Source organism: Monocercomonoides exilis (genome assembly GCF_001643675.1).
Source record: "Monocercomonoides exilis strain PA203 chromosome Unknown scaffold7-2047599, whole genome shotgun sequence".
Lineage (NCBI taxonomy): Eukaryota > Preaxostyla > Oxymonadida > Polymastigidae > Monocercomonoides > Monocercomonoides exilis.
Window position 1 is genome coordinate 1,082,165 of NW_027150552.1, and position 15,027 is coordinate 1,097,191.

At 37.6% G+C, this 15,027-nt stretch overlaps 6 protein-coding genes across 6 annotated transcripts; 2 read left to right on the forward strand and 4 right to left on the reverse strand.

Annotated features, from left to right (window-relative positions):
• Nucleotides 1-755, reverse strand: MONOS_10671 (uncharacterized protein; the record flags this gene model as incomplete). The annotated part of the gene is made up of 2 exons (XM_067863140.1): nucleotides 1-137; nucleotides 404-755. The coding sequence occupies 2 exons, from the start codon at nucleotides 753-755 to the stop codon at nucleotides 1-3; spliced, it is 489 nt and encodes a 162-aa protein (XP_067733428.1).
• A 104-nt stretch (nucleotides 756-859) lies between these two features.
• On the reverse strand, nucleotides 860-1,972 carry MONOS_10670 (uncharacterized protein; the record flags this gene model as incomplete). The annotated part of the gene is made up of 3 exons (XM_067863139.1): nucleotides 860-1,101; nucleotides 1,146-1,543; nucleotides 1,833-1,972. 3 exons carry the CDS (start codon nucleotides 1,970-1,972, stop codon nucleotides 860-862), a joined length of 780 nt encoding a protein of 259 aa, XP_067733429.1.
• Nucleotides 1,973-2,949: 977 nt separating this feature from the next.
• Nucleotides 2,950-4,057, reverse strand: MONOS_17099 (uncharacterized protein; the record flags this gene model as incomplete). Its single annotated transcript, XM_067869985.1, has 3 exons — nucleotides 2,950-3,376; nucleotides 3,465-3,911; nucleotides 3,964-4,057. 3 exons carry the CDS (start codon nucleotides 4,055-4,057, stop codon nucleotides 3,321-3,323), a joined length of 597 nt encoding a protein of 198 aa, XP_067733430.1. The 3' UTR covers nucleotides 2,950-3,320.
• A 2,834-nt stretch (nucleotides 4,058-6,891) lies between these two features.
• On the forward strand, nucleotides 6,892-7,844 carry MONOS_10669 (uncharacterized protein; the record flags this gene model as incomplete). Its single annotated transcript, XM_067863137.1, has 5 exons — nucleotides 6,892-7,023; nucleotides 7,079-7,167; nucleotides 7,224-7,293; nucleotides 7,356-7,510; nucleotides 7,598-7,844. The coding sequence occupies 5 exons, from the start codon at nucleotides 6,892-6,894 to the stop codon at nucleotides 7,842-7,844; spliced, it is 693 nt and encodes a 230-aa protein (XP_067733431.1).
• A 1,078-nt stretch (nucleotides 7,845-8,922) lies between these two features.
• On the reverse strand, nucleotides 8,923-10,554 carry MONOS_10668 (uncharacterized protein; the record flags this gene model as incomplete). Its single annotated transcript, XM_067863136.1, has 1 exon — nucleotides 8,923-10,554. One exon carries the CDS (start codon nucleotides 10,552-10,554, stop codon nucleotides 8,923-8,925), a length of 1,632 nt encoding a protein of 543 aa, XP_067733432.1.
• A 791-nt stretch (nucleotides 10,555-11,345) lies between these two features.
• Nucleotides 11,346-15,013, forward strand: MONOS_10667 (uncharacterized protein; the record flags this gene model as incomplete). Its single annotated transcript, XM_067863135.1, has 1 exon — nucleotides 11,346-15,013. The coding sequence occupies one exon, from the start codon at nucleotides 11,346-11,348 to the stop codon at nucleotides 14,697-14,699; it is 3,354 nt and encodes a 1,117-aa protein (XP_067733433.1). The 3' UTR covers nucleotides 14,700-15,013.
• Nucleotides 15,014-15,027: the final 14 nt, after the last annotated feature.

Consider the following 15,027-nt stretch of genomic DNA (forward strand, 5'->3'; position numbering starts at 1 on the left):
TTAATCGTCTAATTCAATCCATTCACCATTACCTTCATCAACTTCTTCTGCAAACACATCAACAACATTTCGCACAGCATCTCCTTCTTCTTCTTCTTCTTCTTCATTCACTTTCTCTGATTGAATTTCTTCACATTCTGCGTTGAAATCAGAGATAATGTGTGAAATGAGAAGGAAACAAGGAAATGAATTGATGAAGGAAATTTACATAAATTAAAATGAGAAAAAGACGAATAAAAAATGGATAATAAGAAAGAATATTGAATGAAGTGAAAGAAAACAAAGTTCTTGATCTAATAAAATGTTTTGAAAGGAAATGTTGTTAAAAGAATTGAAGAAATTTTTGTGATGATATATATTTAGTGAAAAAGGAGAAAAGAAGTACGAGAAGAGAATAACAAACCAGAAATGCATGCAACAGCGGAGCAAGATGAGGATAAAGAAGTGATAACTGAAGATGACAACGAAGTAGAAACAGAAGAAATAGCTCCATTACTGTTTGCACTGAGCGATGTCTGAAACAGAAACACTTTTAGAAGAAAAGAAGCTTTATGCAGTTCCGAAAACAGGATAACGGAGCTGCTTTTGAAAGGCACTCTCAAAAATATCTTCTGGTCTGGCTCTCTGAAACTGTCATCCCATTCTCTGTCTTTCTCTCCCTCACCAAGCATCCCCCTCATCCCTCCATCCAAATCATCTCCATCGAAATCCTGCAGCCCATCCAACCCACCAAACTTCTCCTTCTTCGACGACATCTGCCCTTCATGTCCTCTTCCCCTTCATTTGACTCTTGCATCCCCAAAGGATCCGTACGAAATACACTTTCTTGCTTATTCATTACTCCAGTTTGAATAAACCCTTAAATTCCCTGAATCTCCTGTGATTGCATAAACCACTGTCGCACTATTCCCTGTTGAGAAGACAATGGAACTGAAACTGAACAAGAACCAGAAGAAGAGCCAGAAGACGGATTCAACAAGGGAGGAAGAGACACATTCACTCCGCTCACTTCTTCTGCAAAAGTCATTCTCCTTCCTCCAACACTGCTGCTTTGCGACTCTCTCAACGGACCCAAGTTCCTTTTGTCCTCTCTTGGAGTTCCTTTCATGGCGGACGTAGTTGGAGTGAGGTTGTACTTCCCAAACGCTTTTCTCTCCTTCTCCTTCTGTAAATCCTTATCTTCTGCTCCACTTTTGCCTGTGCTGCTATTTCAAGCGCCTTCTTAGTGGTCTCATTGAGCTGAATGCAACTGGTCAATGTTCGCAACTGCAGTGTTGACGCAGCAGCTGCTGAAAGCGGATCAACAGGCTGCCTCGCCAGCGCCAACAGAAACAGGTTCTCTTCGTTTCTCGCTTTTTCCAGGACAGGGCAGAACTGCTCAAGTCGTGTGGCTATCCGAATGCCCCGAGATTTCGTCATGCGCTCAATAATGCTCACTTTCAATGGCCGCTTGCGGATGCTTGGCTGATGAGGGGCTATTTCCAGTGAGGAGGAAGAGGAAGACTGAGATGGCACAGGATAAGAAGAAGGAGGAGGAAGCCTTCTGATTTTTCCCTGTTGTGAGGGAAATCTTTGTCTTTTTCTCATATGCAAGCGGCTCTGCACCTTCTTTCGCGATGAAGTCTTCACCGGCCAGAAGCGCTTGCGGCACAGTCTCCATATGAGTGAAACCTTCTGTCAATCACTTCCTTCTCTTAACTGCTCCTCCTCCAACATTCTCGTTCATCACACTCATTGAACCGTTTCTGCTTTCCAGCTTGATTGGAATCCTCACAAAATAACCTATTTTCATCAGCTGATAGAAGCTCCGGTATATTGTCCACTTTCCATACTCCGGCACAATCCCCCTTGTGTCATGGCACTCAAGCAGAGGGAAATCAGATGCCGATGCATTCAGCCGCTCCACGTCAGTCAGGTCGAGTATGTAGTCGATGCTCGTCCCACCTTCGTTCCGCAGAACAATCGACTGCATTGGTGCATCCAACTCGCCGATGGGCACCTATTCCAGAAAGCGTATTTCCGTAGCTTCTTCTCCTCGCCCGATCTCAAACACAGCATGCTCCTCGGAGAAACTCAACGTTTGCAACGAGATCTTCAAAACGTACTGCTTCCCAGCGGAGCAGCACCCATATTGAAAATCAAATGGAACAGACTCTGCAGAAAGTGCATATCAGCCTCTGTGAAAAGTTTTTCTTCGTGGAGGTTGAATGTCTTCGCTGTTAGTGTGAGCTCGTATGCAAAAATATGGTTTTGACAGTTAAATGTCAGCTTTTCCTTGAGAATCGTCTTTTCAGTGATCCAGCAGTGCTCATCCACACAGCTGCAGATGGAAGGATTATTTGAATTTCTCCTATCCATGAAACTGTAAGTGCATTTGGCAAGATGCAAAGGGCTAAAAAATATTTTGATCGTATGGAGCTCTCTTCACAAAATGGAATAGCTGTGTTGTTTTTTTGGATGGACCGGACAAAATTGCAAATGTCAAAATAGTTAAAGAAGGAATGATTAGTAAATCGAATGGCTTTTGGAAGAAGAAGAGAAGAATAAAGGAATGAATCATTCAATAAAAAACTTCTTGAATGAAGGAAAGTGAAGAAATCTTCATTCCACAAGCTGTATCAGTCGCCAGAAATGATTAAATGCAAACACTCAAACACATCAATGTTCATTTAATAATAAAAGTTTGTATTGATGATGCTGCGAAAGAGTATTCAGATTTTTTATTTTGTTTTAATTTTGCATTGTTCATCTGTTACTGTCTTTCATGAAATTTCAATTTCAGAGACTTTCATTGCTGGAACATAAAACCACAAATTTCCGATGTTAGACGAAGCGGATGTCCGTCGTTCATAAAGATAAAAACATATGTCTGCATGATTTTTCATTTTTTAAAAACATATAAAGAGAAATCATTCGCAACTTAAAGATCATTTAATCACGTTGAAAGCGTTTTATTTTTGAATATGATTTATATGCTTTGTTTGTTCAATAAGAATAACTTGAAAAATAGAATGAAATGAAATAAATTTTTATAAGACAAATACAAAACAGTGTTAAAAGTCAAATATGAAGTAATGCTTCCAAAGTTTGTAAGCTAATCGAGTTTCTTTTATCTCCAATTATGTTTTTGATTTTTGAAATAATTCTCTCGCAGCTTGCTTCGCTGCATTGAGATAGGATTAGTGATAAACATAAGCCTGAATACAACGATTGGAGATTACCAAACTCAGCAATAACATTGTAAAAGATTTCTGTATCTTTTTCGATTATTTCTTCTGGCTTCGATTTCATTTGATTTTCAAAGAACAACTTACAAGCAGTTATAGAATTGTTTCCATAATCTTTAAGCACACTCCGAGCATAATTAGTAAATGATCTGTCAAGTCGAGGAAACCAGTTTGTGTATAGCAAATTTTGTATTTCTTGCAAAATAGTTTTTTCTTTCTCTTCGTTGAATTCAGTACATAAATCTATTTTCTTTGTTGAAAATAATTCCTGTACGTCTTCTTCGTCTTCATCTTGAAACGTCTCTTCTCCAGCTATGCTGCATGCACAATGAAATGAGTCATTTCTCAATTCAGTATCGATATCTGAAAAATGTTCTGAAGAAGAAGAAGAAGATCTCAAAGTCGGCGAGATGGAAGAAGAAGGAGATGTTGATGATGACGCAAAATCTTCCCGTATAAATGAAGAATCTTCTGTTTCCAATTCCTTACGTAATAAACAATCATATACATCATTAATTGCATCGTTTTCTGCTTGTGCTAGTCCAAATTCGTCGCTTTCTTCGCTTTCACTTTCTTCCAAACCCTCCAATTCACCAATTTTCGTTAAATCATCTTTTTCTTTTTCTTCAATTTCTTTTATTAGTTTTTCGATCTCAATAAATTCCTCATTTTTATTTTCCAAACCTAAAAATTATAAAAAAAAAATTAAAAAGATAAAGAAATATTGATTGCAAACTGTTGCTTTTAATTGATGAATTTTGTTTGTCGAAGCAAACTTGTTTTCTTTTAAGCATTGAAAGATCATTAGTATCATGAGCATCTTCATTCATGAAGGAAGTTGATGAATAGAAAGAAAACATATTTTTTGACACAAAATATGTTTTTTCCGAAATATCTAATGGAAAAGGACAAGGATGAAAAATTGAAACAGGGAAAGATTGAGGTTGATTTAACAATGTTGTTTCACTTTCATCGGATTGTTGAATTGAACACCCCAATGGAAAAGAGGAAGAAAGTCGAATTCTCGGAAATGTTTGCTTTCTTAATAGTTGTATTCCTTCTCGTGTTAAAGAATAAAAAAGGAACACGTACTCCCCCCGAATTCCTGTTAAAAAATAATTATGTAACAAAAGAATAACGTTAGCGATTGCGTTGTGCCATTTTGCATCTTGAAACAAATGATGCTTGGAAATATAAAATAGATAATCAAATGAATCGAGGAAATAAGGAAACACTTGACAAAGCTATGTTCTGTCTTTTTCAAACTTTAAATGAAGATTCTGTAGAGGGAAAAGCAACAACTCAGTTTTGATGATATCAAACTCACTTGAATAATCGATAAATTTTTCATTCACAACTATATCGAATTTTTTCCTTATAAATGAAGAAATATTGTAAAAACTCATCCATCTTGTTGTTACGAATGAAGGAATGCGCTTTTTCAAGAGTGTTCTGACTGATTTAGAATGGGACCGCTGTGCAAAATCTGGCAACTTTTGTTTGATCGAAATCAAGAATGGTATTTTTGTAAAAGCATTTGTGATGACCAAATTTGTTAGATGGTTGCAGCAATGAATATGAATCGGATTAAATGAATGTTTGTTGATTTCGATACTTCCTGAGCAAGTTTTTTCGAACTCAGAGAATTGAATAATTGCCTTTTTCTGTGAAGAAAAACCATCAGTGCAAAAACTTCTGATTACTGCATTAAACAAACGAAACTCTGAAATTAATTGTTGAATGAATATAAAAAACTCTAACGTTGTTCCACACGATTCATAAAGACCCCAAAAAAACGGAGAAGAATTCAAAGATAAAATAGAAACATTCACCACCATGAACTTTTTATTAGCGGCAGTTGCTCCATCAAACATTACGCTTATTCCCTTGTTTGAAACTTTTTGCCTTTTTTCCTTCTCTTTGTCAGTTTTAGCATTGATGATCAAATGAGAAATTTTCCTTCGTGTTAAATATGGGAAAATCGAAAAAGGTGAAATAGAAGGATTTGCTTGACCTGCTCGAATTAAAGAAAATATGAATGTTTTAACTTCCTTTGAGGATGAAGACAAAAAGGAAGCATTGCACCTCCCAACCATCGAAATAAACTGTTTTTCCAATTCTTTGGGTGAACAATCTCGTTCAAATGATATAGAGAGCTCTTGAGAACTTTTGGTTATGGGTAAATCTATCTGTTTTTTGAAATTCAAAAATTCTCGAAAACTCAGCAAATCGCATTTGTGATGTTTAACAATAGAATAATTCTTCCTTCCTGATATGCCACAAGCATATCCATCCTTGGATACAGGGCAAAGGAAATACTTGTGACAATCTTTCCCTGTATATCCATTTTCGTCCGTAATTACATAAGTTATCCAAAAATTATCTTCCAACAGTTCAAATTTGAGCTTTGATATATATTCATTTATCTTTTTAGGATGAACGAACACTTGGAAAAATTAACAAAAAATGAATCTTGAATATTCTTTTCAAATATAACGTTAACCTGTTCCATATTTTGAGTTAATGCGTTTTTGAAGTTGAACAAAAGTGCACTTCGCTTTTTCCATTTTCTTTTTCATTGTTTCATACGCTTCTTCCTGCAACAAAACAAATACAAAATAATATATTTTATCAAATGCATTTTTGAAAAAGCAAACAATTAGAGGGTTATTGAGGCTCGAAACCAACTCATCAGGCAATTCACTTTGAAAACCTTTCGACAGTATTTCCATTTGCGTATTGACTGAAGCTGACGTCAGTGACCGTCAATGACAATTAAAATTCCTCAAATGACTAATGCGTCAGTGAAATACAAGTTATTTGTGTGATCAAAAATTAAAACTAAATACTAAGATATTATTTATTTATTATTGAAAAGGATAAATTATTAGAAAAAAAATAATATTAACATTTTCAAAAGACAATGAGAGAATTATTGAAAAATTTTCGGTGACGTGATGGAATTTCCAAGTCCGTCAGAATTCGAAAATTTCACGTCAAAAGTCAGCACGTCACTCAGGTTTATACTTGTGAAAGAAAAAAAATTTTTTGGTTATCAAGAAAAGAATCGAAAAAATATTAATTAAAATAAAAATATATTACAAATATGAAACAATAACTATCATTTTTTGGAATAATTATCACCTACGCAAAATTTTTTTTCACGTCCGTCAAAAGTCAAAAACATCACGTCAAAAGTCAGTAAGTCACACAGATTTAATAAGAAATAATTGAGTGGAACAAAATTCAAAAGGCAAAATATTTCGTATTAAATCTCTTTTTCGAAAAATGAGCATAAAAGAGGACAATGTTTGTATTTTTTTTAAAAAACACCATATTCAACAAAAAATAACGCTTTGATTTTGTACACTTTTGCATATCATATATTGTCTAATAATATCGATAAATTCCGATCAAAATATTTGAAAAAAAGTTTTTATTGCACATGTATGATCAGTTTTGTTGATCTTTTTTTTGTTTTATGAATTATGAAAGTGTGTATTTAATTGCTATCTATTATTAATTGAATGATTATGATTGCTAAGAATTATTAATTCCAATTAGATTGCTTATTGAAACAAAACAAAAGAAAATATCAGAAGTGTTCACAGTTAACGTTTTTGACAAGTTCACTTCACATAAAATAATAGCAGAACAAATAGCAATGGATTGGTCATTATCACCAAATATTGTTTTATCAATTTTTGAAGCAATTACAGCAACAACAGCATATTATCTTCTAAAGTATCGTTCAAGCGAAATATCTCGAAAACTTGAAGGGATTCATGTTTTAGATGTTTGCAACAAATCTTTACGCTTGTTTTATTTGCTTCATTGAATTTATTTTTAAGATTCAAATTCCTTTGGGAGATAAGATTTTTTCTGATTCATTAAGATGGGACTTTTCGAGAAATGATCAAAGCATTGAAGAATACGTTGAGTAATATTTCGCTATTCTATATATCTGTTTTATATTTATATTCATTCCAAATTTAGAGCGACTTCAGAAGATTTTGGGTTGGACGGAGAAAAACGAGTTTCATTATTTGCATCTGTTCTTGACGAGGTTCGTGCATCCTTTCTTGAAATGCAAAATTTCAATTTAATATGCTTTAAAATTTGGATCAGTTTTTTAAAGTTTTCATTGAAGGCCCTGCGCCTTCTGGCACTCAAGATGAGAGTGAAGAGTCAATAAATGAATCTTATTCTCCAAAACCATTCATTTCACAAGCTTCACCAGAGCAATTTCAGATGTGGGCGGAAATGACTCTTTCAACGAAATTGTTTTGATAGTTCTTATTAAATATTTATCGAATTGCATTTATCACTGTACTTGTTTATATTGCTCGATTTTTTTTATTTGAATTCAGATCTCTAATTGAAGAGGCGCGTTCACACCCCAGCGAAAAAGAGCGTTTGTTTCGTCCACCAGAAGACTTTGGGGAATATGCGTTTATTTGGGAAGACGAGAATGCATCCTTAAAAGAACCAACATTTAGGTTTTTAGGATATGTTCCTTCATCTGCATCAATTTACAGCCAATCTCTAAATTTTCATGAAGAAAGCTCAAAAAATGAAAATTCAATCGAGAACGAAGCCAAAAAAGATTCAAGTTGATTGAATCATGGAAATGTTGTTTGAAAGAACCAAAATGTTAAAAAAGCTGGCACCAACGTCTTCTATCTGAAGATGCAACCAAACCCAAACGTTATGTATGTTAAGCCATGATTCAAGTCAGAAAAGCTGTTTCTTTTTTCCTCCCCAAAAAATGTAACTTACATTTTGAAAGACAAGCACTGTCAAGAAAACTTTTAATTAAAATTATTTATCCTCCCCATATCAGATGTTTATATTTCCGAAAAAATTTTTTCCAAAAGAAAAATAGCCAGCAAGTCTCTCAAATAATTATTCCAATTGAAATGGAAAACCTCAACAAACAACGTTTGGCATTCGAATTGAAAATTTCCACCTCAAACAACACGAGAACAGAAGCAGGAAAGCTTCCGCTGAAAAAACATAAAATCAAACAAAAAACGCTAAAAGAATTGGAATAAACTTGCTTGATTGAAGCAAAGCCGCTTCACAATTCATAACGAAAACAAAACACTCGAAATAATCTTGATATAAAAGTAAAGGTTCCTCTTTGATTGGAACTCCGAAAAACACACGAAAAAAGAAAAGAAAAACTCAAAAAATGTTTAAAACTCAAACAATCCGTCAAACAATCCAACAAACAATCCAACAAACAAATACAAACAAAAAATCATCTTGAAAAATGAAATAAAAAATAAAAACGAAAAAGTTAATTTAAACATAAATAAAAAAAGGAAAATAAAAAAATTATTTAATAACAACACTAACCACAAATTCTATCCAAACCATTCTATAAAACAGAAAAATACACAACAAACTTATACAGAAAAACTTAACTATCCTCTAAAAAAAGCCTATGCGCATTATTAAAATGAAAGAAAAATGCAATATTATAAAATAAAACATATACATACTGTACTATCTCAATCTATCTTTCCCTCTAAAAAATTTTCTCATTTTAATATTCTAATTGGAAGTTTTCAGTAATTCTTCCACTATTCACAAACAATCTGAAAGGCTTTGAACTCTATTACTGAAGCTACATACAGAAATCTCTCCCAAGCCTCTCGTGGCTCATTCACACAAGAAGATGATACAACAATCAAAATTTCCGATAATAATAAGGCACCATTGATGTTTGTTGCGGCAAAGAAGAAGGTTGCAGGAAAGGAGGTTGAATGGCAGTATTAGCACTCATAGCACCAGAAAAAGATGTGGCAGAAGAAAGAGAAGGAGAGGGAGAAGACGAAGGAGAAGAAGAAGGAGAAGAAGAAACATTGGAGTAAGTAGATGGAGGTGACGACAAAGTAAAAGAAGTATTGCTCGTATAAGGTGTTGAGGCAGCGTAATAAGGATTAAAGGGGCTATAAACAGAGGGACTGAAATTCAACATCTGTACTTGGCGTGGCATTTCTTGAGGTTGCAGTACTCCATAAGTACTTGCTTGACTCGCTAAGACAGGAACAGTCTGCGAAAAAACAGGTCGATATGGAACAGGAGAATACACAGGAGCAAAAGAAGATGTCATCAGGCTTGTAGCCGAAGATGGCTGCAGAATAGTAGGCGGAGGCGGCGGTGGAGGAGGAGGAGGTATATACTTTTGGGGTTGAGTTGGATCATAATATTGAAAGCTTTGTGGATAAACTGCTTCATAAATCTGAGGCACTTGCAGTTGAGGCTGGACATATGGAGGTAGTTGCTGTTGCATATGAAGTTGAGGCTGAAAGGAAACCAGACTCGAAGGAGCTGGAATCAATTCAGTTTTCTCACTTTTGTCGGTTTTTTGCTTGTGCGGCTTTTGAGGGCAATTCCGTTCAATATGTCCAGTCATATGACAATAGAAGCATATACGTCGATCTTCATTGGGACAATTCTTGCTGCAATGACCTTTCTCTCCGCAACGAAAGCAACTGTCACGACAAATCTTTGTTTTATGTTTGGTATTTTTCGATGTTTCTGTAGAAGCTTCGCTTGAATCCGATTTAATTTGTAAAGTAATTTCAGCTGGTGTTAATTTCTTATGATGATAGGGACATTTATCAAATGAATGACCAAATTGCCCGCAATGAAAACATCTTATTTTAAACATATTTCCTCGAGCGCTGCCTGATTCCGGATTCGATGATAGCGATCCAGATGACGACAAAGATGCAACAGAAGGCGATGCGTCTCCAGGAGTGAAAGTTGAAGTTGATGACGGACAATCTGGCGGGGAACTATCACTAAGGCTGGAACCAAAAAACGGTTGCTTGCGCTTTCTTTCTTTTTTCAGCCTTTCACAATCACGGCATGAACAATTACACTGTAAATCTAATGAACTTGACTTCATAAAATGACCATGAATCGGGCAATCGCAATGAGCAACAAAAAACTTAACTTTTGGATACGGATTCTTCGGAGTTTCAAAAATTGGTTCAGTCGTTTGATTTGTCAGCAACGAAATTCTTTCCATCAATGGGGGAGATAAAACCGACTGTGATCGGGAGATGTCCTCACATAAAAAATTAGTTTCTATTGCTTGGGCATCCATCATTGAAAAATCATCTCTAAATGGAGAAAAGCCATCACAGTAATAATTTAATAACGTTGGAGAAATCGGAGATAAAATTGGGGATAAAATTGGTGTAATTTGAGAATGCTTCATTAATTGCAACGTTGATGCAGAATCCACGCTGTCCTCAACAAGTTTTAAGTCTTCGGTCAACTGAAGAGAAAGACGTTCTTTCTTTGCCATTCAACTAATTTTATGATGGGATGTGTGCCCATTTTAAAGACTATTTGAAGAGTGAATTATATCTGATTTGTTTTTGTAAATTCTATTCCGGAATTTCGCAGCAATAGAACATTGAATCAAATAAAAGATGGTTTGAGCTTTGTCAAAATTATTGTGAAAATGTCAAACATTTATAATATTAATAAGATCAAAATAATTTTGATATTTTTAATTATTGACCAATTGTACACTTTTCACAAAAGATGAGTGCAATTGCAATATTGATATGTTTATGCTCGCATGCATTTAGTTTGACAAACAATCAATCGTATCGACCAAATAGATTTTTGTGTTTGTGATGAAAAGTTATTTTTAATAATAATGAAATATTCGAAATGTTTTATTTTTAAAAAAATAAGCTAATCAAGAAAATAGTTTGCAAAAATAATTTTTTCATAAAAAAACATTTTCTAAAATTTTTACTTTATTTATTTATTTTAGGACAATGCAAACAAGAAGAATTAGAATGGTATTTTGGGCCATGCGTCCATGGAGAACGCAGCATTGCATTTATTCCCAAAAGTACTTTGGATTCAAATTGCACAGCACCTCCTCCTCTTCGAAATGTTGATTGCTTTCTAAAGTGTAATCGCGGACAGTATTATGTGCTTGAAAAGGATATATGCCAAACATGCGATGAAGGCTCATTTGCAGAAGGTTATGAAACGCAATATTCTTCTCTGAAAACGATTCCAAAAGAGTTCACATTTGAATATGAAAAAGAAGGAAAACCTTGGATTTTGAATGGTGGAATGTTTACAACGGGAGAGCAATATCAAGATTCTGTTACACGTTTGCTTTTGACCGTTGATATTTTAGCCGAAAGGGGTTGGGTGCGTTTTTCTTTTGAGCATTTTTCTAATGAAGTTATCGAAGGATTTGAAACTGAAAGTGAAGCATCTTCGGAATTGTGGTTCAGCATAGATGGTATCAGAATGGATAGCAAGTCACTAACATCGCAAACGTGGATTGAAAAAAGATATGAAATGAGTTTTGGACGTCATGTTTTGGCGTGGGAGTTCGTTACACTTTCGGACTATCGGTTCACTATGGATGGAGCTCGTATACGGCAGATTGCAATTGGCGGAACGAACATTCTTGTGGGGCATTGCTCAAAATGCCCCGCGGGATGGACGTCGACCAACGGCGAGTGCCAGCGCTGCAAGAGAAACACCTTCTCTGCTGTGCCAGGCTCTGCTCGGTGTGAAGACTGCAAAGAGACTGAATATGCGGATGAAGGGAGCGCAACATGCATCGAGCGAAAGCCTTGCACAGAAAAGGACATGACATACCGATTGGGGGAATGCGAACTGCACAACGGAGCGCCGCGGAAGAAGAAGACGTATTGGTGGATTGAACCGCGCATTTGTATCACGAAGAGCGAGAAGGAACAGTATTTGGCAAAGACTCAAAGCAATTTGAAAGGTAATGAAGAACCAACGCCAAAGGACGGTGAAGTGGAAGGAATGGATTTGAAAGAGGAAGAGTGGGTTGAGTGCGGTTCGTGTGGTGCAGGCCAAAAACGTGCAGCTGATGGAGTTGGGTGTGTGGCGTGTGAGCAAGGCACATATAGAGACGGGACAGAAGAAGATGACTCAAAGTGCCGTGTGTGTGAGGCAGGGCACGCTGCCTCGCTGACACTGGAACTGGAGCATGTGGATGTGGTGGAGGATGTGTTTGACACGTGGTGCATTGACGGGGACGATGACGATGGCGGTGCAAGAGACGGGTTTTGCGCGACGAAAGGATGGATTGCACAGGATGACCACCTGAACTCGGGGCATTTCCACAGAGGAAATGTGCAGTCGTGGCTTCTCTTGGACATTGAAAGTCTGCTGATGCAGCTGGAAGAAGAGCCAAATGCGGCTGCAAATGCAGATCGAGAAGGGAGTGGAAGCCAAGGAAGTTCAGTTGATCGTAACGATGATAATGCAGCTAAGAAGAAGAACTATGCGCAGAAATATCCGACAATAACATTTCACTACATCACCCATCTGGGGAAAGGATCGAAGATGCGCTGGTTCTCTTCGACGATGGGAGCACCAGAGGTTGCCAGCAGCTCCAACAACAACATCACAATGCAGTGGACGCGCAAACTGCAACCAGGGGACAAGAAGTTTTGGTGGGTGTATGAGAAGAATGAAGGGGAATTCGGAATGACAAGCGAGGATGAAGAAATTGAGGATGATTTTGTTGAATTGACGCTGATTGTGCTGTCTGGAATTGAGAAGCAAACAGAGCAGAGTAACTTTGAGCTTAGCGAATTGATACGACGAGGAGTCATTATGAATGGCAGACAAGCCAAACGCAAGGCCAATGGCTCTTCCAACGACATTATCAAGAAAAGACTGAAGTCTATTGGAGGTGCCATTGAATGCAGTGCATGCAGCTCTGGCACATTTGCCAAGGAAGCGTCAACAGAATGTGCAGCGTGCCCAGCCGGCACATTCTCCAACGAAGAGGCGTCTGAATGCACGCCTTGCGATGCATCTTCTTTTTCCAGCCATTCTGGAAGCAGCAAGTGCAATGCGTGCGGGGAACACACAAGAGCGTCAGCTGATCGAGTCACTTGTGTGCCAGATGTCATCAGCGAGGAGACAGAGAAGCTGCTCACACAGAACCCAAGCCAAGTCCCAGACTGGGTGGTCAGTGCTGCGTGTGGCTTTGCTCAGGCAGAAGGAGAGAGATACAATCTGTCGGGGCTTATTGGAGAGAACGGGAAGATGATGGGCCCTCTGAAAGCAGACAACGACAAGACTGAGTTCTATTTGAGCATCTGCAGCAGGAAGTCTTCGCAGTTGTACTGCAAATCAAGAAAGGGGAATGCAGATTCGTCTGAAACAGAGCAGAAGAGGATGAAGAAAGCCAACGAAGCAACAACAATTGAAGGAGCTCTTGGCTGTTTTGTGAACAACAACGGAGTTCCTTTCAGCTTTGGGGACAAAATGAGCTTTCGTGTGTTTGATGGCAAAGCTGATAAAGAATTGCTTGACTTGTCAAGCAGAGGGCGTCGCAGCCTTGAGAGCATCAGAAACAGAAGAACTTTGCTGAAACGAACTGCAGAGGCAGAAAAAACAAAGCATTCCTCATTTGACCTTATTAACACAAACATTTCATTCACGTCAAATCAAGCATCGGCAAACAACGACGAAGATAAAAGCGGAGTTGAGGTGCGGATATATGATGGCTCGCCATGCTTCAAGTCACTTTCCACGATGGAAGTTGTGCCTCGCTCTGCTGTCATCCGTGTTGTGTGCAACCCGACTGCTGGTGTTGGCCATCCTCAGCTGATATCGCCTCCGGGGGGATCAAAGGAGAATCCGTGCGAACACGTTTTTGAGTGGGAAAGCGCGTTTGGATGCAGATTGTGCGAAGAAACAGACTTTGTGGAGAGAATCGGAGTATGTGTCCCAAAGAAAGCGAACGCAAAAGCAAGTGATGCTAAAAATGCTTCTTCTTCAAACACAGAAGGAGATAGCAAAACTCAACAAAAGAAGAGCACCTCGAAGACAGAAGAGAAAGAGCGGGAACGTCTGTGGGGCTTGCGAGAAGGGGTGAAGTGCCACGGCGGGTTTGTTCCACCAGAAAGTGTTTGGGAGAACTGCCCTGCAGAAAATGCGGTTGTGCAGCTGTCGGCGCTGCAGGTTGTTCTCATCTGTGTCGGTGCTGTGGCTGTGCTGGGGATTGATGTTGTTGCGATTGTGTGCCTGTGGAAGAAGAACCGGAAGCTGAAGTATCGAATGCTGCAGAAGGAAAACGAGAAGCTTGGAAGCGGCACGACGTCGATCATGGAGAACGACACAGGAGCGACAGGGTCATCGTTGAAGAAGCCGAAGACTGTGGATCTGACTGAGTTTTCTCTGATTGAAGGCAAAGAGGAAGGGAAAGCGAGGAGGAAGAATTCTGTGCTGACGAATGCGCAGACGGTGCATCTTGTGGAGGAGTACGGGCAGCCTGAAGAGAGTGTGAAGAATTCTGTGTTTGAGATCGACAGCTCATTTGGAATGAATGAGCCTGCGGAGGATGATGATGAGGACAAAGATGACGAGGAGGTGCTGTCGAAAGACTTGGAAAGAATGAGGGATTCGCAAAAGGCGCTGCAATAATTTGAATATTGTGGTGAGGTTTTGTATAATTTGAGTTTATCTTAAAAAAAAATACAAGTAATTTTAATCTGAACAATTTTAAAACTTTTTTTTATCACTTTCATTTTTTTGAGCTTTTGTCTAATAATCTTCTATTGAAATATTCATGAACACGTATGAATCGATTTGTGTAATATATAACAATTTTCATGCTGAATATCATTTTGCAATGCTTTTCTTGAGTTTTTTTGAAAGTATTTATGTGTTATTTCTATTGTTTACATGACAACTCTTCGTATTGAAAACACTTACAAAGAAAGAGGAACAGTATATTATCTTTTTTCATTTG